At 40.2% G+C, this 20610-nt stretch overlaps 1 protein-coding gene across 3 annotated transcripts; it reads right to left on the bottom strand.

Annotated features, from left to right (window-relative positions):
• Nucleotides 1-951: 951 nt before the first annotated feature.
• On the bottom strand, nt 952-19959 carry LOC109965824 (uncharacterized). Of its 3 annotated transcripts, none has more exons than XM_020610151.1 (11): nt 19883-19959; nt 7202-8664; nt 6381-6628; nt 5031-5224; nt 4744-4904; nt 4336-4439; nt 4028-4088; nt 2862-2950; nt 2028-2135; nt 1721-1821; nt 952-1593 (listed from the first exon to the last, which is right to left on the bottom strand). In XM_020610151.1, the coding sequence occupies exons 2-11, from the start codon at nt 8634-8636 to the stop codon at nt 1068-1070; spliced, it is 3027 nt and encodes a 1008-aa protein (XP_020465807.1). In that variant the 5' UTR covers nt 8637-8664; nt 19883-19959; the 3' UTR covers nt 952-1067. The 3 variants fall into 3 exon arrangements, with proteins under 3 accessions (XP_020465807.1, XP_020465808.1, XP_020465806.1); XM_020610152.1 differs by lacking the exon at nt 19883-19959 and adding an exon at nt 10184-10228; XM_020610150.1 differs by lacking the exon at nt 19883-19959 and adding an exon at nt 9836-9939.
• Between the last annotated feature and the right edge of the window lie 651 nt (nt 19960-20610).

Below are 20610 nucleotides of genomic sequence, written 5' to 3'. Positions count from 1 at the left end.
CCTCAGTTAAGGTGAGTGTTCATGACTCCACCATAAGAAAGAGACTGGGCAAAAATGGTTTGCATGGCAGAGTTCCAAGACGAAAACCACTGCTGAGCAAAAAGAACATAAAGGCTCGTCTCAGTTTTGCCAGAAAACATCTTGATGATCCCCAAGACTTTTGGGATAATACTCTGTGGACAGACGAGACAAAAGTTGAACTTTTTGGAAGGTGTGTGTCCCATTATGTGTGGCGTAAAAGTAACACCGCATTTCAGAAAAAGAACATCATACAAACAGTAAAATATTGGTGGTGGTAGTGTGATGGTCTGGGGCTGTTTTGCTGCTTCAGGGCCTGGAAGACTTGCTGTGATAAATGGAACCCTGAATTCTGCTGTGTACCAAAATATCCTGAAGGAGAATGTCCGGCCATCCGTTTGTGACCTCAAGCTGAAGCGAACTTGGGTTCTGCAGCAGGACAATGATCCAAAGCACACCAGCAAGTCCACTTCTGAATGGCTGAAGAAAAACAAAATGAAGACTTTGGAGTGGCCTAGTCAAAGTCCTGACCTGAATCCAATTGAGATGCTGTGGCATGACCTTAAAAAGGCAGTTCATGCCCGAAAACCTTCCAATGTGGCTGACTTACAACAATTCTGCCAAGATGAGTGGGCCAAAATTCCTCCACAGCGCTGTGGCAGACTCATGGCAAGTTATCGAAAACGCTTGATTGCAGTTGTTGCTGCTAAGGGTGGCCCAACCAGTTATTCGGTTTAGGGGGCAAACACTTATTCACACAGGGCTTTGTAGTTTTGGATTTTGTTTTCCCTTAATAATAAAAACCTTCATTTAAAAACTGCATGATGTGTTTACTTGTGTTATCTTTGACTAATATATAAATTTGTTTGACGATCTGAAACATTACAGTGTGACAAACATGCAAAAAGATAAGAAATCAGTAAGGGGGCAAACACTTTTTCACACCACTGTATTTGAAAAAGTACATACTTTTCTATTATAAATGATTATGAATTTCAGTTTGATGTGTCAGACCTTGGTGGTAGTAATGAGTTTGGGAGGATTAACCACTACTGCCAACTGACTGGCTCTTTCCCCCCCACTATCCCAGCTCCCACATGCTCTTTGCCTTCTGTGTTGCAGTAGAAGGCAGCAGGGTCTGGGCCATGTTCAAATGTGCCCCATGATGGGTTGAAAGCTAAGACAGTGGTGGGCTCTCTTTGACTTGGCTCACCAGCATCAATATTGGTGATTACATGAGAGTTCAAAGCAGCAATGTTGCTGTATGTCACTGTGGTGCTGGGATCTAAGACACTGGCATTGCTAGGAGTGATGACGCTGCTACTGGTTGCAGAGACATTGTCTGCATTGTTGTTACTGCCTGATGTTCCAGTGAGGCCTGAGGAGGAAAAGGTCAGAGCTGGTGCCTGGGGGGAGAGCAGGTCACTGCCTGGAGTGGGTATGAAGTTGGTGGAGCGACTAAGGGCCAGACGCTGGGTGAGGAACTGCTGCTGCAGCTGCCTGTCAGCCCAATCCTCCTGAGGTTGGCGATGGATTTTCATGTGAGCGTTACGGGACTTGATTTTATAAAACATTCTATAGTGAGGAATAACAATGGAGAAGGAACAAAAATTAAATGAAATCGAAACATTCTATTTGTTTGCCCTGAGGCCAAACACAAGCGTATTTTGGCACTTCCTTTAGTATGACCGGTCCTACTCACTTGCCACACAGCTTACAAGGAAAGAAGCTGGCCAATGAGGGCACAGGAACCGCCTCCTGCAACCCAAACTGTCTGTCCGCCCGCTGACAGATAGGCGTTACCTAGGAAAAGCAGAACTAATTGTAAGCTAGCATGCGGTAATTGACTTGTTGAGCTGGATTCCACAATGAATAACAAACGCATTCCACAAAGCTACGGTAGTATTCCAAGTTATGTTCTTTTCCACACCAATCAGACTGTTCTGTTCTGTTCAGAGTTTCATCTGTTAGAGATCAGAATGTATGACAAAGTAGAGAGTGTTTCTTACACTTTTCTGTTGCTCCAGCTCTCTATCTCTGTTCTGCTCCTCCTTCAGTTTCTTCTGCTTGTCCAGGTAGTAAAATTCAACACACTGGCAGGTGGTCTTAGTCCTCACCTGCAACATACACACACAAACACAAGCAAACACTTATTGAATAAAAATCAACCTGACAGTGCAACTTCTTCCCTTCCATTGCAGGTACCATAGCAATGAGCACATTTCATAAAACATAATCAAGCTGACTCATTCACTTGCACCACTACACTGTAAAATGACACTTCCTGCCTTTCATTGGGTCACTGAATTTATGAGTGCAATTTTTGTGAATCAAGTTGCAGCATGTGTTCACTTTGTGCATAGTGTGTGGTTTTACTTTTGGTAGTTATGTAAGATTTAGTAACAGAAAACAATGAATGTGAAAACTATTGTTGCACTTTGAGAGTGCAGCCGCTCGTGGCGTACATTAATTGGCACTTTCCGGTGACTGTAAAGGAGATTAATGAGATGAAAGAGAAGGTATGAACACTGCAGTGATCAATAACCACTAAGTGATGTAGTAAAGGATCACCTGAATGAAAGCTTGACATTCCATTTTCTATTTCATGTGTTAGTTTGGCCATTAAAACTGGTATTTTTCTCTCAGTAAAGCCTTAGCATTGTTGTTAAAACAGACTGTATGTTTCTATAGAACAAAATCCACCAAATTATAATAGGTAGAACATTTACATGTCTTTACAGTACATGCCACTTTTAGGCTAGGGCACAGGCAGATTAGAAAAGGAATACATTGAGAGACAGAATGTAGCATAATATCAATCAGTGCATGAATATAAGTTATACCATTTTCTGTATGAGTGAAAAGTCTTTTCCGTAAGACTCCAGAGCCGTACTGAAGAGATTCTTTTCAGTGTCTGTCCAAAAATCACTACCTACAGAAAGAGAGAAGGGGAAAGACAGCATGAGAAACAATGAAAACAAATTCAAAAAAGGTTGTGCTGCAAACTATGACATGCTAATGAACCCACAGTAAAGTCCAGCAGCAACCTGTCAATAATGCAACTTGCATGTAGCATGTTCCTTTGCTTCTGTGTAAAATTCATAAAGTCTGTGGAGTGACTGAGTTGCTCAAGATAACAGTTTGTCTGTGGGAACACATACAATGTTGGACTCCATTCAGCAAGCTTCAGACAGGCAGGGAGGTGTGGGGGATTTGCTGTGAGGCCATGCAGTGATTAAGGGGGTGAATAGCTGGAGGGGAGTCCTGAGACATGCCAGAGATTTTAGGCATTTGTATGCTGGTAAGCAAGAGAGCCCAAAATCTTCAGCAGTACATGGATATGCCAACATGACTGGACACCACACATAGAATAATGTCTACCCTGTAGTTTACATGGTTGTTAGTTGTTTTAGATGCACCAAAACAACACAAAGAGAGTGAGAGAGTGAGAGAATGAGAGTGAGAGCATGGCATGCAATGAAAGTGGCAGGTCTGGGCTTTTACAAAGGCTACTATTGTCTGTACTGGGAATGGTTTCTCCTAAGCTGATTCAGTTGTTTATTGCAAAGAACCCTGAACTTCCTTCACTACAAAACATTTTAGTTCATTTTAGGTCTCTCCTTCTTTTCTGTCTCCTGGTTAAATCTGACAAACTTAGAAGCATCAAAAGCTACAGAAAAACCAGAATTAAAACTGTCTGACCTGAGTACAGATTTATTGGTCTTCAAAATTTCTTTTCATTTCAGGCGACCGATACATCAAATACAATTGGTGAGCAATGGTTCATTAACCAAACTATTCTTGTTGCATATGTAAATAAGGACAAATGTGGTTCTGACACAAATTCAGCAGTGACAATGCTCATGAGAGTTACATGGATGAGAGAGACTAATTTAACTCTGGAAAAGTACCCACACTCAAAAGGTCATCTAAACATCTGGGGAAATTTTAGAAAGGATCTTTTAACAGACATAGGATAGACAAAAGTTAGAGTGAGGTCAAAGGTTACCAGCGTAGTGGTAGTCTCCTGCTGGTGAAGGCTGTGAGAACAGCAGCATCTCCAGGGTGGCCTACACAGGAGAGAGTTAGATGAGACATGCAGTGGTTCTGAAGAGAATGAACTGGGTATGAGTGAGTGAGACAAAAGGAAAGAAAGAAAGAAACTGGAATAAATGAGAATGAGTGGATGAGTAATGATGCATGCAGGAAAGAACTGAAGAAGGGGTGAATGATGACAATGATAGGATGAATGTGTGGTATAAGAATAAATAACTAATAAGGGAAGACAGATTGTTAATAGTCCTCATGGCTGCTTACCATTGTGCTCCCGTGGCAATGGTGCAGACAGTGCAGAGCCAGCTCCGTGTTACTGCCCCCTCCTGGCAGGCAGCTAGAGCTACACACCATTAACAGCTTTTGTACTGTATGCACACACAGATAGACACAGACACATAAAATGGTTTTTAACTTTTTCACATTATAATTAATAATGCTAATCAATGTTTTCATGGTGTAATCATAATCTAAATGTAAGCGTTGGTTCCCCTCTGAGTTAAAGCCTCTCTCTCGTGTGTTGTTCAGATATTCTCTTAAAAAAGTTTCCCACATTCACTGATTGAATTGTTGAAGATCTGAGAATTCATTGATATGATTATGTGCAATCACTTTAAGTTGGTCTCAGCAAGAGGTTTTGGGTTTGAACACTGTAATGTGGCAGGCACTTACCTTGGTCTTGTATGTTCGTGTTCTCCTCAGGCTCATGCCATGGTTTCCAGAGCAACTGTTCCCTGGGAAATTCCTCCTCTGGTGACCACACCCTTGACCCCTCACCATCCACAAAGCATGGAGGAATCTCTGCCTGGAACTCATAACCCACATTGACATACCTGCAAAAAGGGACAGAGAAAAGAAAACAAATGAGAATGAATGCAAAACCAAACATAAAAAAGTACCTACAGCTTTAGTGGTGAGTTGTCTTTCTTCTTAAATCTTCCAAAGTTCATGTTACTTACGGTAATGCTCCACTCTCCTCTTCCTCTTCTCCATATACCGGTTCTTCCTCTCTGTGATGGATGAATGAGATGGAGGAGAACAGCCCCGTCCCCCTGCGGACTGGATTGAGGAGGGGGCGAGGAATGTAGTGACCCCTGCTGGACTGAAGGATACTGGGAAATGGTGTTCCAGTGTAGATAGGAGAGGACTGTTGCTGTAAGAACACAAGCAAAACACATTTTAGATTTTTATCCTTCTCTCTTTATTTAATTTATACACAGTTTTAAAAAATGCTAGAAAGAAAAATTTACTACATTTGCGTGTACAGGCATCTGAATCAGTGAACTCCTCAAAGATGTATTGCAAACCAAACTACCATTTTTTTCCAGAGTAAGCTGATAAAAATAATTTCATTTCTGTGCAACAAAAAGGGAAGTAGGTATTTAGCCTAGTTTGGAAGCAGAAGAAACAGACTGCTTAACTCCATCAAAGGTGAAAAAACAAGCCTTTCGCCGGATCCAGGTCTATTCGCACACTGTATCTATCCAACATGTCTAAAAATAAAAAGCCAGAATAAGAGTGTGGTTTTGGAAGCAGTAATGCAGTTAGAGCTAACGTAATTTCTTGAGAAACAACCATCTATGCATCCGCCCACTATGTCTGCATAGCTTCTCCAGCTGTAACAAGCTTTGCTCCTCCATACCCAGCCTGCCAAGCTTTGTGGATAGAATAGTGATGACAATGTGCTAACCTGGCCACATCATCATGAAGATGCAGCCTCTGAAATGTGGAGGTTGTTCACAAAGAGAAAAGAACAAGGTAGTCTGTCTACATTTTATATTTATTTTTAACTTGTAAATCCTGCACTTACACATTTCTTCAAGATGGTTTTAGGCTTCTTCCTAAAACAAAAAAATGATACATTCTGACTAATAAAGAAAAAGCTAAAAAGAGCCTATATCCTTACAAGCAGCTCTGTGAGCCTGTGTGCTTAGCAAAATGCTAAATGCTAACACACTCACAATGACAATGCTAGCACGATGTTTATCATGTTTACCAACTTAGTTTAGCATGTCAGCATTCTAACATTTGCTAAAAACAAAATAACAACTGAGGTTGATGGAAATATTAGATGTTCTGCAGGTAGTTCACATACTGTATCTTGCAAATATTTTAAAATATTAAACCAGCCATGGGAGAGATGCTAAATGTTTTAAATGTGAGCTTGCAACCTGGCAGCCAAAAGATTTTGACCTCTACTAGGCCTCTCAGTCCTCGAAAAAGGACAGGACTGCTATTGCTGCTCTCAGCAAGAGGAAACACACACACATTGTTTCATGTAATAAAAAAGTAAAAGTACCATACTGTACCTGCAGCTGTGATTGGTTCAGATTGGCTGGTCCATTCTTTACCTTCTGGGTCACCACATGAGGAGCTATCTTTTCTACTTCCTCAAAATGTTGGCTGGAAAGCTGAGATGGATGTGTAGAAAGCTGAAGGAAGGGATGAAGGGATGGCGCATTCGAGGGACAGAGGGCTCTGGCTGGGTGGAAGGATGAACAATGGGATGATGAAATGATGAATGACGATTCAGGAGGCTGAAGAATATCATGCAGGGCTGGAAAAACAACAACAGAGAAATGAAAGAATGAAAAAAGGAAAGCAGAAGACAAGTACAGTAGGAAGGTCATGTATTGCCACAACGGTGTCAATGCTACATAATGACCTGCAAGACTGTTTGATCTTCTAATATGTGGCAGACAAACAGACAGAACAACACACACCCACACACACACCCACACACACACACAAGAAGTAAAGTCAGAAACATCAGTGTTATCGGTGCAGACAGGAAAGCGTTACACCACAAGTTAACAGAATCTGTTTTCTACATTGAAGCTGGTTGTCATGTCTGAACATTTCATTTTTCACATGGTGTAAAACAGCTCAAAAGATGTTTCTCACAAATGGTTTTATATGTAAATGTGAAAAGTGAAAATGTAATTTGCCTACGAGAAATGGGAAATTTCACAAGTTCACCTACAAACGCCCACATGTCCCGTAAATTTGCATGTGGGTATTAACCTGTGGCTTTTTTCTTTTTTCAATTGTTCTTTCTCAAGCAGTTAGAGCAGATCCTGATGAGGTTTTAGCAATTTTATAAAGTTATTATACACATATAACACCTTACCTGTGGTGTTGCCATAGTCACCACCATGGGAAGATCTTAGGTTGCCCTCATTGCTGCTGGGGTCACCAGACAATTGTGAAAAGCAGTGTGACAGCAACGGAAGCTTCCATATCATCCCAGAGTTCTGGACAGACGGGATCGACTGAAGACGAGAAGTTAAAAACTGAAGCGTGCCAAGTGATTCTCCCCCTTGGGAAACTGAATGCCCAGTTCCTCCAAATGCACTAGGAGAGTCCATTTTGGAGGGTGAGTGGGAGGGAGGAGGTAGAGGTGTTGGTGGAGGACTAAGAACTGAAGGCATGAGGTGAGACGATGTGGGAGGAGAGGGGAAGGATAGAAAAGAGGGGTGAGAAGGTGAAGAGGACGAGGAGGGAGGCAGGTAGGAGTCTGAGTCAAAAGCACAGCTGTGCCTTGACTTGACCAATCTGTGGCTTTCTCCTCTCCCTACTCCAAATTCCCACATCTGTCCAGAGGAATCTCCACTGGGAAGCACAGGGAATCTTCTTTTTCGCTGGGAGAGAAAAGCCTCAGAGAAGGAGTCCAGTTTCTGAGTGTATGTCCCACCGCTGATACTGGGAGGTGACCTCTGTGGCAGGCACCCTGAGGCCAACGTGTAGGCGTCCGCTGCTCCTCTCCACCTGCCTTCTCCAGTGTGAACTGTAGGAGAGATATTGAGCCAGGGTCCCTCAACCTCTGCTGGTGGAAGCTGATCCTCACCCGAGCCACTGCTGGACCCATGATCTTCTTCTCTTCCTAAATAACTACCACTCACTCTTGAATCTGTCCTACAATAATCTACACTGCTCTCACTGAAGCTTCCTGCAGCACGTCTGTTGCAGGAAGCAGTTTGTTTAGTAAAGCGGCTAATGATTGCCTCTCTATTATGAACTATGTCACTTTTAGCTTCACAGCTAACCTGGGTATAACTATTATAGTTAGCCCTGAGTTTACGCCTGACTCCATCTTCACTGCCACAACTGGTGCTGTAAAAAACATCATTTGTGTTACTGTAACAGTCACTGTTACTATAAAAATCATCTGCAGCACTTTCACAACTTTCACCATCTTCCCAAACGTCTTCTTTTTTGCTACCACTGTACCAAGTGTCGGCAAAATGGCTGTCTAACCTGTTATTTCCGTCAGTATGGCCTCCCAAGCTAGCATCTCCCTCCAAACCACTACCACTTGTGTTTAAGTAGCCTGCGTCAAGCCTGCTACTCCCACTCCTTCCCCCAGAAGAGGTACCTGGGGTCGGGAAAGAGACTGTACATTCTTCCCCTCTACTTCCATACTGGTCCAAGGAGTTCAGGGCAGGCTGAGAGGAAGGGTATTCTGCTTCTGGGCTCTGAAGGCTGGGCAAGGTGATGTGAAAGGATGGGCGGTGGCAATGGTGGAGGAGGTTGGGGAAGGACTGTGTTGATGAATGGTCATCCATGATGGCTTGTTGGGTTTAGCTAGAGTTCCTAGAGGGCAACAACAGAGAGAGAGTGTGTGTACGTATGAATAAACACGAATAATCATGAGATAAATTAATATTTAAACAATACCTACTCAACATTTTGGACTATTGGTGTTACACCTAATTCTGTGACCCATATACAATACAGTTTATGCTATCACAGCTAACATTTTGACCATCTCTGTATCAATGGAGAACATTTTTATCTTTATAGTCATCAACATTTGAGCACAATGTCTGCTATGAGCTGCTATCAAAATAGCAGTGAGAAAACATTATAAAACACTTGCAGTTGTAATATAACTGATATTCCTAATTGGGTCACAGAATATGGAACAAGACCAGTTAAATGTGCCAAACTGAGTAGTCATTGCTCTGGAATAACATTTTCTAATTGTACATGACAAGGAATCAATCTCTCCATAATTGGCTTGTACAGAGTCCTGCAGGTATCAGAGGTACATTTTTTAAATATTTCATGCATATTACCATTTATATTTTGTACTTCGAATTAGTACTGTAATCCATTACACCAAATTAATGACGCAGCCTGCAGGTTTAAAGCCGTAACATCTAATTTAAATTTCAAGTCAAGCTCTACTTTTTAGCGTGCACATTCCCATGTAGCACTTATTCTACCACAGTCTTCCTCAACTGAGGTTGTTGGGTTTTATTTGGTTTTGCCCTCAAAAGCACATTACCAAATAGATTATCAAATGTGACTAAGGCAGTCTGATTAAAACTTAGTCTGAAGAAAAATGTGTATGTACGTATCATACAACATAACCTCGTGCTAAACTGATGCCGCCTGAGAAGCTAAGAAGCTACAGAAAAGGCCATTTCACTAGCAAATCCAGTGCTACTTTAAACAAAACGTGTGCATTTTCATAAGTATGTGACAAAACCAAGAGTTTTCTGATTTTATTGACAATATATTAGCCTTCACAAAAACAATATTATAGGAGTAAGGCGACCTGTTGGAAACTGACTTAAAGAGCAGACATGTTTGCATGTTGTTGCAGTAAATGCTTTAAGCCGTTGATGGTCTTTCTTTCTTTCGTCAAACTACATTCTGTTCTAAATAGGACGATGAGTGAATCAGAAAGAGAAAGAGCGAAGGAAGACAGTGAACACAAATAAACTGTATACATTTTGAGGTTGTCGGTTTTTTTTACCAGTCCTTGGTGCTTAATTTCCTTTTCACATATGTTTGTCCTCTGCTGTTCATGTTTTCGGGCTCTGGTTGGTCTTATGGTTTCCTTCATCGTTGTTTTTTGCTCTTTCATTCTCCACTGTCTCGAGTGTTTGTCTAATTAATTCCCCCTTCAGATTTTGAATCTTATACTCTTCCTCTCTCTCTGCTGCATATCTTGTGACAGAGCACAAACACACACACACACAGTCTGTCATACGTCACATATGCCTAAAGCAAAAAGGACACACACAAACACACACACTCACAAATACACACTTACTGAGTAAAACACATATGCGCACACACTTTCACACTAACACACACATACTTGCAGGTGTCAGAGGGGACCAGCGAGTAGTGATGTTGCCTCTCTGTCTTTTAGTCGTCGTGGTAACCACATCCTGAGGAAACAAACGCTGACGGATCTCCCTCCTTTCAGCTATCTTTATCTCTCTGCCCCCCCCCCCCCCCCCTTTTTCCTTTCCTCTCTTTGCCCACCCTTATTTCACTGTCTCTTTCTCACCAAGTGCCCGAGTTTGTTTTCTTTTGTCCTTTCTTCTTCTCTCTTTGGCTTGCTTTCTAGCTATCTGCTTTCTTCAGTCTCTGTGTCCTTTCATTCACTGTCTGCCTTTCTGTGAACATATCTGTCCTTTTGCAGTGTAGCACCTCCTTTTTGGGGAGTCTCCTCCTTTTTTGAGGTTCTTTTTTTATAGTTGCTTTAACTTTTAAGATATGTGAGTTGAGGTTGAGTTACTTAAATGTTTAAGGGTGAAAATATGTGAAACGTTCTAATCTGAGTTTGAATTTATTTATTTTATACCTTTAATTAAATACAAAGTACAAAGTCATGTGTATGGCTGAAAAAATGTCTATATGTGTCCTTCAGTACTCACTTGTGAACGTCCGCGTACATCAGTGCTTCTGTGAATGTGTATGCATACATGGTTGTGTGTATAGCACATTTTGTAAGTATGTGTGTGTATGGAGATGGTAGCATAGATGTTTACCAGATCAAAATTCTTCGGCTGAGTCAGCTGACAGGAAATGAGAGAGAACGAAACAGGAAGGAAGACAGCAACAAATGATGAGGTTCAGGGAACCCTCTAAACACCCTGCAGCCCCACCTACTAACGCACCCACTCACCTACCACACACACGTCGTATACACCTTTAGCGTACTAAATTGTTGTTTTCTACCTTTTTTTTGTAATATAATCTTAAAACACCCACTCGCACATGTACAGCGACCTCAAACACAACTGCTGACAGGCCCTCAAGCCTGCAAACAACTTCAGTAACCAGTGCCACACACACCCACAGACCTGTTAATACACACAAAACAGTTTAAATAGCACCCTGCCATGTGAAAAACACTTTGACAAAAAATACTCCATTAAAAGTCTAAAATGCAGTTTTGAAGCCTGAGTGGTAAAAATAAAAAAGTATTAAACTCATCTTGAAAAGTAATAAAATGGCATCATTCTCAAGTTATGTGTGATCCAGGTCACATCACTTCACATGCATGTGTTTGTTTGTTATCTGCAGGGTTACCTGAAACGTCATATCAAATTTAACTGTAGTAAGGACAACGGTAAAAATACAAAATGTCCCTCAGAGCAGTGAAGTAGACATTCAGCCTTGCTGTGACCTAAAACTATATATACTTCATTATGTACTATATTCAGTGTCATTATATTAAACTAAATGCAAGGTATGTATGTTAACTAGAAAATGTAGAAGGCAAATATGTGATGTGCCTCTGAGCTGAGGTAATGTGTTTTAAAGCTGTTATACATTATTACATTAGCATTCCTCTTCCCTGAGCTACAACATTATTGCTATTACATTATTACATTATGACATTATTTTGAGCCTGGTTGAGTTGTGGTCTGCGTCATCAAATGTGTAACAAGTGAGCTGCAGTTTGCAACACAAGATCATTTTCTTTTTGCTCATCATGACACTTTTCACTCCTTAAAACAAACACCATGCACACAACACATGCACGAATACACGGGAACCCGGAGGACAAATTTATGACTGATTTGAGTGTTGCTTCTTTGTGAAAAGTAATGCTGCTTTTGCAATCTGCGAGCCAGCAGTGCCCACAAATCGCTTTTGTGAAACAGGTCTACGATCTACAGATCGGTTTTGAATCTTGAATAGATGGTTCACAGATTCATAATAACAACCAGCAGTATGTACATAATCAGCTTCCTTGTTGAGACTGAGACTGGGCAACAAGAAAAGGAGCAAAAGTGTGTGTGTGTGTGTGTGTGTGTGTGTGTGTGTGTGTGTGTGTTTAACTGAGATCATCGCTGTGTGTAGGAGATCATGTAAATGCGGAGGTCACTTGTACAGTGTGACTACATCTCAGAGCTGAAAACCTCAGCATTAATATGCATGACAGATAATAATGTGGTTAACTACCCATGGTGGAAAGTAACTAAATGTAATTGTACTGTACTTAAGTACAATTTTTAAGTAACTGTACTTTACTTGACTGTTTTCATTTTCTGCTACTTTATATTAGACTTCACTAGATTTTAGAGGCAAATATTGTACTTTTGACTCCACTATGTTAATCTGATAACTTTGGTTACTAGCTACTTTTCAGAATCAGATGAATAAAACTAAATACAGTCTAATCATGAGACTGTATTGATCCCTGGCAGGAAACTCACAAGATACCCAGCAGTAATTCAAATTTAAATTAGCTCCACCTTCACCAGCTGAAAAACTGTGATGTGTAAAGTAATGCATTAATAATTATCATCCTATGATATACAATAATGTTAAATATGCTAATGTGCAATACTTTTACTTTTGTTACTCTAAGTATAGTGTGATACCAACACTTTTGTACTTTGACTTACATACAATTTGAATGAAGGACTTTTACTTGTAACAGAGGTTTGTTTTTTTACATTTCTGTATTAGTACTTTTACTTTAGTAAAGGATCTGAGTACTTCTTCCACCATTGATAAGTACACAATCTGTCTTATCATTCAGCCAACCCTGGCAATATTTTACTGATATCTTACATCATGTTGTTTGAGGTCAATTAAGAGTGATATACAAACACCACAAGAATATTTCACGCAGCTACTTTAAATCTGAAGGCTCCACGGTCAGTGCAAATATATCCGCTACAAGGTAACCTTTGACAGCATTAACGCAGAACATATTATCTGAGCAATTTTTACTTCAGGTTGTGTAGCACTCAAGAACCCAGAAGACTGATTCCATATTTTCCGTTTTTATACTTGCAATCAGTGTACGCGGCAGGGGGTGTGATTCTGTTGCTCCAGAGTTTACCAAAATCAGTCAGAGTCACAAAAAATGTACACTGAAAGAGAATTAAACCACATATTTCTGAGACCCTTCTCTTGGCGTTCTTCACGCTCACCCATCCTGACGAGTACTTTGTTGAATTTAAACCGTCAACTTAAAAATCATCTCAGGACTCTATTATTTCTAATTACAATTTAGTCCTTTTAGGATAAAACAATGTCCTTTCAGGATACCAATAAAGTTCTGGGGAAAAAAGAGTTCATAAAAAGTGATGCAACATAATTAAATGAAAAAGAGTTTAGATTTCAAAAGCCTAAACTGAAAGCAGCTTGTATTAAAGAGGCTTCTTCCACAGCCATATTAGCCATTCTGATAGTCACACATTGGCATACATTCATGTTTGTACGCACACAAAACCTTCAGAACCTGAAAAACAGCCGAAAGAAAAATATGTGAATGAAAGCATATGAGACGATGATGGGGGAGTGCGGAGGAGTGCGCGTGGGCTGCATGCATGTCTAGTTTTTGCTGAAATTCTCCATAAAAACTTGCGGGAGCAGAGGAGGGGGAAAGAGACGAGCAAGTTTGGGCTTTACCTCTCAACGTTTTTTTCTGTAAACCAACTGTTCGTGTGTCTTCCGTCACTGAGAAAAGAAGTGATGACTTGCCAGAGCAGAGGAACTCAACAAACCAGAGAGGAATTATCCCACGAAATCGCATGAAACATTATGTATCATAACACAAAAAACTGGCTATTTCACTAAAGTTAGGCTTTTTAGAAAGCCAGCAGATAAGAAGTTAGTTGAATAGGCTCACTCCCCCTCGATAATCTTGTTATAAGTAAAAAGAATGACAGTGTATTTCAAATACTGAACACACAGAAGCAAAACTGCTACCAAATTGTTCATCGCATGAGAAATCAGTGAAAGATATCATTTTTCTAAAAGGTAGGCTTTTCCTTTAATTCTGTATTATATAAACTGTTTGAGCCAAAGGCAACTCTGGCTCAATACATTTATAGATTTACTCAAAACACTGAATTTCTCATCCATCAGTCGGTAACATTCTATAAAATAAAAGCTAAACAAATAAAAGGACAACATTTTCCATCTAAATTCTGATTTCTGTGTCCGATCTGTGCTTTTTGGCTGTAGCTTGGACAATAAGATTAGCATTTAGTATGTATACACATGCAACAAAACACAGCAGCGTTCGCTTTGGTGTTGCTCCGTATGCAGAACGCGTTGCAGGGAAGTGAAGCGTTACATTATAACTAAAAAATGTTAAGGCTGCAAATATAGCATATGTTCTTTTCAGTGTAACTGGTGCTCGCTCTGTGCTTTTAGAAAAAATAAAAGCAGCCCGGGTATGTCATCTCTTCACTTATCAAAGTCACAGGACTTTTTGCCTCTAAAACGATCACAGCACGAAAGTGTTCAGAGGCCCTGTCATACTAACTTCTAAAGACTTCTTTCATATAGCTTTTGTGACTTCAGTCTGCGCCACAGGATGACTTTTGACAGCTCATCACTTAATATTATTTCTAAAAGTGCTGAAAAACAGTCAACTCCTGGAGTTGATCTCTGATTAAGGGGCATTCTGAACTCGGTTTGGGTAAAGTTATCTATTTTACATAGTGGTTAGGTTGGAAGCAGTAATCAGTCGAGAGCTCTGACCAACCAAAACTGTCCAAGACTGTCTAAAACTAACCATGTAGTCTCACAGGCCCTTAAAGTCAGTTTATAAGAACTAAGAAGCTTCTCAAGTTTGGTTCATGAGAGACAAAAAGTATTCTACTCAATATAATTTGCAAGCAGCTAACGTAGAACTTTATGATCAAGTCTGGCAATTTGGCTAAAATCTGTAATGTTACTGTGATTAAGTCTAATTTATCACATGGCCGCAAAACATGTAACACCGTTAATATGATACTTTCCATTACTGTCTTATCTCTGATGTAAAAAATACTGGTGACTTTGACTAAATTGTGTTTTCTTTTGAATACAATGATCTGTTGAAATATAGGTTATGGGACTATCAACCTGTGGAGTGAAAGTAATAAGATCACTCTCTTGGAGAACATTTTACAGTATGAATATATAAAAAAATTCAAACCTACAATGGATTTTTGACTTACTGCAAGTAAATCATGAAATGCACCATTATTATTATTATTATTATTATTATTATTATTATTATTAATAATACCAACATAGAGTAAATACAAACTGACCGTAAAGGTTGCAAATTTTGCGTTCCTTAGGTCGAAATAAATTACATTGACATTGTTGTTCAGGCAAAACCACCAATTTCATCACTATGGTTCTGGTGTATCAACTCAAAAACCTTTATTTAATTACGATTTTAATATATTTGTAATGTGAGTCCTCCCCATGATCATATGCAGTCTCCCTATTGGAGTTTTATTGCGTTTAATCTTAAACGTCAGCTTCATAAAGCCTGCAGAAAAATGTAACACTTTATACCTTTAACACTGTTACATCCTATTTTACTATGAAAGCAAATGAAAACTTTTTGGAAGTCACTGCACCACTCTTTGACCAACAAATTATAAAAGCTATTTTGGAAATGTTGATTAATGTGAGAGCGTTCATCCAAAAGCACCGCAGCAAACTCAGCTCAGAAGAATTTTGTCATTCAGGCAGGCCACTCAGGACAAGTGGTAAGCGAGCACTGATCAGGCCGTGATCAACACAGATCATAAACCATTCAGATCGAGCCAGGTGAATTTATTTCATTATTCTTTTCTGATGAATGATGGACATCATGCACAACAGTTAGGCTACTGTAGAGATCTCCTACTGGTGTAGGTTTCCACTCCACAGTTACTTTGATGCCTTGACAACTACAACCCCAATTCAGAAAAGTTGGGACGGAATGTAAAATCAAGATTAAAACTGAAAATAGTGATTTGTTAATCATCTGTGTCTGTATTACATTGAAAACAACACAGCAGCACATTACTTGATGTGATACCTCATCAGTTTTATTCTTTGTTCAAACTCACGTGTGATGCCTGTAACACATTCCAAAAAAAGTTGGGACGGTTGCATTTCAAGGCCAGTAATGAGGTAAAACAATGAAATGATGATTCCATTTGAAACAGGTGACTGCATCATGGTTTGGTACAAAAGAGGCATCCAGGAAAGTCCAAGCCCTTTAGGAGGCCGAGGACCGCCAGTTTGCCAACACATACGTATGTGAGAAAATGATTGAAATGTTTAAAAACAATGTTCCTCAAAGAAAGATAGGAAGGGATTTGGATATGTTGCCCTCTGTGGTGCAGAACATCATTAAAAGAAGGACTCTGGAGGGATTTCAGTGTGTAAAGGGCACAGCCCTAAGCTGGATGACCATGGTGTCTGATTCCTCAGACAACACTGCATCAAGAATCATCACTCTTCTATAAGCCACATGGGCTCAGGATTACTTTGGCACACCTGTGTCAGGCACTACAATATGTAGTTACATCCATAAATGCTGCTTAAAACTCTACAGTGTCAAAAGGAAGCTCTATGTCAAGAGTTTACTGCTCTGGGCTCAGAGGCATCTGGGACGGACCATCACACAGTGGAAACCTGTACTGTGGTCAGACGAATCAGTCTTTCAGGTCTTTTTTAAAAGGAATGGACGTTGTGTGCTCCGGACCACAGACAAAGAGGACACCCCAGACTGTTACCAGCAACAAGTCCAAAAGCCAGGGTCTGTCAAAGTCTGGGGTTGGTCAGCACCCTTGGCAAAGATCACTTAGACTTGATGGCTCCATTAATGCTGGAACGCACATAGAGATTTTGGAGCAACATGTGCTGCCTTCAAGACGACATCTGTTTCAGGAACACCCGTACATATTTCAACAAGACAATGCAAAACCTTATACTGCACATTAAAAAGGCCTGGCTGTGGAGGAAGAGGGTGTGAGTGCTGGGCTGACAGGCCTGCAGTCCCAACCTGTCCCCAGTAGAGAATGTGTGGAGTATTTTGTCACACAAATTGAGTCAAAGACGACCCAGGACTGTTGTGCACATTAAGACTTGTTTGCAGGAAGAATGGGACAAAGTGACACGAGACACATTTAATCACTTGGCGTCCTCAGTCTCTAAACATCTTTTAAGTGTTGTGAAAACGAAGGGAAACATCACACCGTGGTAAATGCTTTACTGTCCCAACTTTATTTGGAATGTGTTGCAGCATCAGAATTGAAGTGAGTGTTTATGTTGAACATAAAATAAAGTTGATAAGGTTAATCACTTTTATTGGCCAAGTATGTTTCACACAAGGAATTCGATTCCGGTACAGAGCCGATGGCAGCCATCTGCGGTGCCAACTCAACCAATGGCTCTAACCATTGGGGGGGTTCAGTGTCTTGCCCAAGGACACTACAACTGCAGGCACCGAGATTCAAACCTTCAATCTTCTGGTTGGGAGATGACTGCTCTACCCACCGCACCACTGTCGCCTCCCTGACGGGCTATCACATCAAATAATGTGCTGCTTGTTTTCAATGTAATACAGGACAAATCATACAAATCATTATTTTTAATTTTAATTTCAATTTTACATGCTGTCCAAACCTTTTCTGATTTGGGGTTGTACAATAACACTACAAAAAATGTCAAAGACAGAAGTTTTTTTTACAGCGATCACAACAACACCAACCAAAGGACTGAGTAAAAACAAATCTCTACCAATTGAAAAACTGAATTAAAGTAAGTGCTAATATTAAGCACAAAATATTGGAGTGCACAAATATTTATCTCCTTGACTCTGTCAAGCCTAAACCACCGCACCTGCAGCTGATTGCTTAGAAGTTGCATGATCATTTGAATGGACATAGCACAAATTCCTAGTAAAAACTATGACTTTATGATAGGAACATACAATCAGGGGATGAATGCAAGAATATTTTCAAGGTGCTAAGCCTGCTCTGATTGTACGTCCTGTGTGTCCACCAAGATGCCCACAGGCAGTGGTACGGAGCTACAGGGAGATACTACGCATAATAACTGTTTGAGAAGTTAGTGGCAAAGCAAAAACCACTGCTGAAATAGTGTCACATGACATCTGAACATGTGAACACAAGTACGAAACAAGGGGAAGATGGTTTTATGGCCTGCTGGGGCAACTGACACTCATATGAAATGCTAAACGCCGCTCCTCAGCAGAAACATCTCCAGCCTGAAGCATCATGCAGTGACATGGTAATATCATGCACAGGTTAGGTCAAAATTCAGACCTCAGTCCAATCCTGCAATCCTGAACAGGTGACAGAAATTGCTGTCCACTCATGACCCCGATGGTACTTAAGAGAGCTTAAGCACTTTTGAAGAACAGGGGAAAAAAATACAATGGAAACATGTTTTAATATAATACAAAGCTACTGCTTGAGGCACTACTTGAACTTCAGGGGGGTAAATTCTTATGTATTCATTTTCTTATATATCAGATGCCCAATACAACAATGGATGGCCAATCATTTCTTTGAATCCTCCTTAATCATCACACAATATGTGTCTGGATAAGACTGAAATGCACTACAACACACTGCATTCTCCTTCTGTTTCGTCATTTAACCTCCTTCTTCCAGGAAGAGCTTCAAATCCCATGACAATGCTACTTAAGCCATTTAAATATAAATACCGTCGAAACGAGAAAGCAGCTTGCCTTATGTGCGATTCTCAGGCTTTTATCTTCAGGCTGAGCAGAAAAACTCTGGTAACATTCAAAGCAGATGTTTATAACTTTACTTGATAGTGTAAGACACAGAAGCGGTTGCTGCCCCCGTTCTGTCTGCAGATGTCAAAGGAGGTCACAAAACTGAAGGAGGACAAAAGCAGTCACAACAATACAAACTCTTCTACTGTTTTGCCCACTTTGCTAAAAACATTTAGAATAGAATAGAAGTTAAAAATGCCTCTGCACTACAACAGATGAACCACTAACTAAATTTTGATTCACACTATTGTTATATCACTCCAGGCTTCTGATCCAAGACATTACATATGGGCCTTTTATCGCTGATTCCTGCACGACAATAACCTTTAACATGGTTATCTGTACCTAGGTCAGGCCGTAGTTTATCATGTCGTATCATCAAAGTGTTCACAATTCAAAGTCAAGCTTGTGGTTTTAAGCCTCTCTATGTAAGGCCAAGTTGATGCAAACACGAGTAAGAACAATGAAATGCTACAAGTAATGTTGAGACTCAGAACTCGGGATTGGAGTTTGGCACTGTAGAAAGAAGCACAATTTTGTAGCTACTTGTACAACATATATATTTTTCAAAAACCTGTACTATAAACGATATAAACGGTACTCTCATTAAAATGATTTGACAAAAAGGTTCGCTCCAAGTAATGTAAAAAATAGAAGTGTGTAATAAATGTGTAGAATATTATGATTCTCATCCTGATATTTACATAGTTTAACTTTTTTTCTAACATTTGTATTTTAATTATTACAAACTGAATAATTCAACCCATGACTTCCTTTATTTACTTACTAAATTAGTAAAGAAAGGCTCCTTTGGGTAAAAGTAACTTCTGAATGATGCCAAAACAAGACTCAGAGAAACAAGTGTGCTTTAGTAGTGTGTTAGTGTGCTAAGAATGCTAATGCTGGTCCCTAGTTTAAGACAGGCTTTCTCTAAACTCATTCTGAAAAACTCCCGCCTTACAGTGTCCTGTTTAAATAACGATAATAATGTATTCTTACCTGTCAAGTTGTCATTACAAGGACAAAGGTGACAGTGGCAGCGAAATGCATGTGTGCATGGTCTGCTGGTAGGTACACATGTGTGAGGAGGGGGAGGAGAGACAGCGAACAAGAGAAAGACATCAAAAATCATTGGCCACTGTCACCGCCGAATACTGATCTTTCATCCACCTTGTCATAACGCCACTGTAACTGTGTGTGTGTGTGTGTCGCAAGCTGTGTCATAATGATGCTGGAAACAAGAGAAAAAACCCTAGTATGTGGCTTCAGCTTCACACACACACATACACACACTTTCAGTCTGAGTGGGTGCTTTCCTCCCATTCCTTATTCAGTCTTACAGTCACTTTTGGTTTATTTGCTTTTAAAGGGCCACACACACACACACACGCATTCTAAAGTTATACAGATACATGAACCACTGAGAAAACCTAATGCATACTGTACATACTCATGACTAACAAGTCTCTTTCAAAATTCAGAAAGCATTTTGTCCGGGAGTTGGAGTTGAGCTCAAATCATGCCCATAAGCTCAGTTTCCGAGCAAACATTTGCACTTTTATCTATTTACTCACGCAAAAGAAGGAAGTACGTTAGATGCCAGGAAGACCTGCCACATCTGAATCAAATTCAAGTCCTTTGGCTGCTTTTGACACTATCACTTAAAAATTTAGCCCTGTTCCTGTGCAAAAGAACGCCATCTATCTGGGAGGCACTATCTTGGACTT

The sequence above is a fragment of the Monopterus albus genome, unplaced genomic scaffold (genome assembly GCF_001952655.1).
Source record: "Monopterus albus unplaced genomic scaffold, M_albus_1.0 scaffold104.1, whole genome shotgun sequence".
Classification (NCBI taxonomy): Eukaryota; Metazoa; Chordata; class Actinopteri; order Synbranchiformes; family Synbranchidae; genus Monopterus; species Monopterus albus.
The sequence above is the reverse complement of the archived record's forward strand: the minus strand, read 5'-3'. Positions and strand labels throughout refer to the sequence as shown.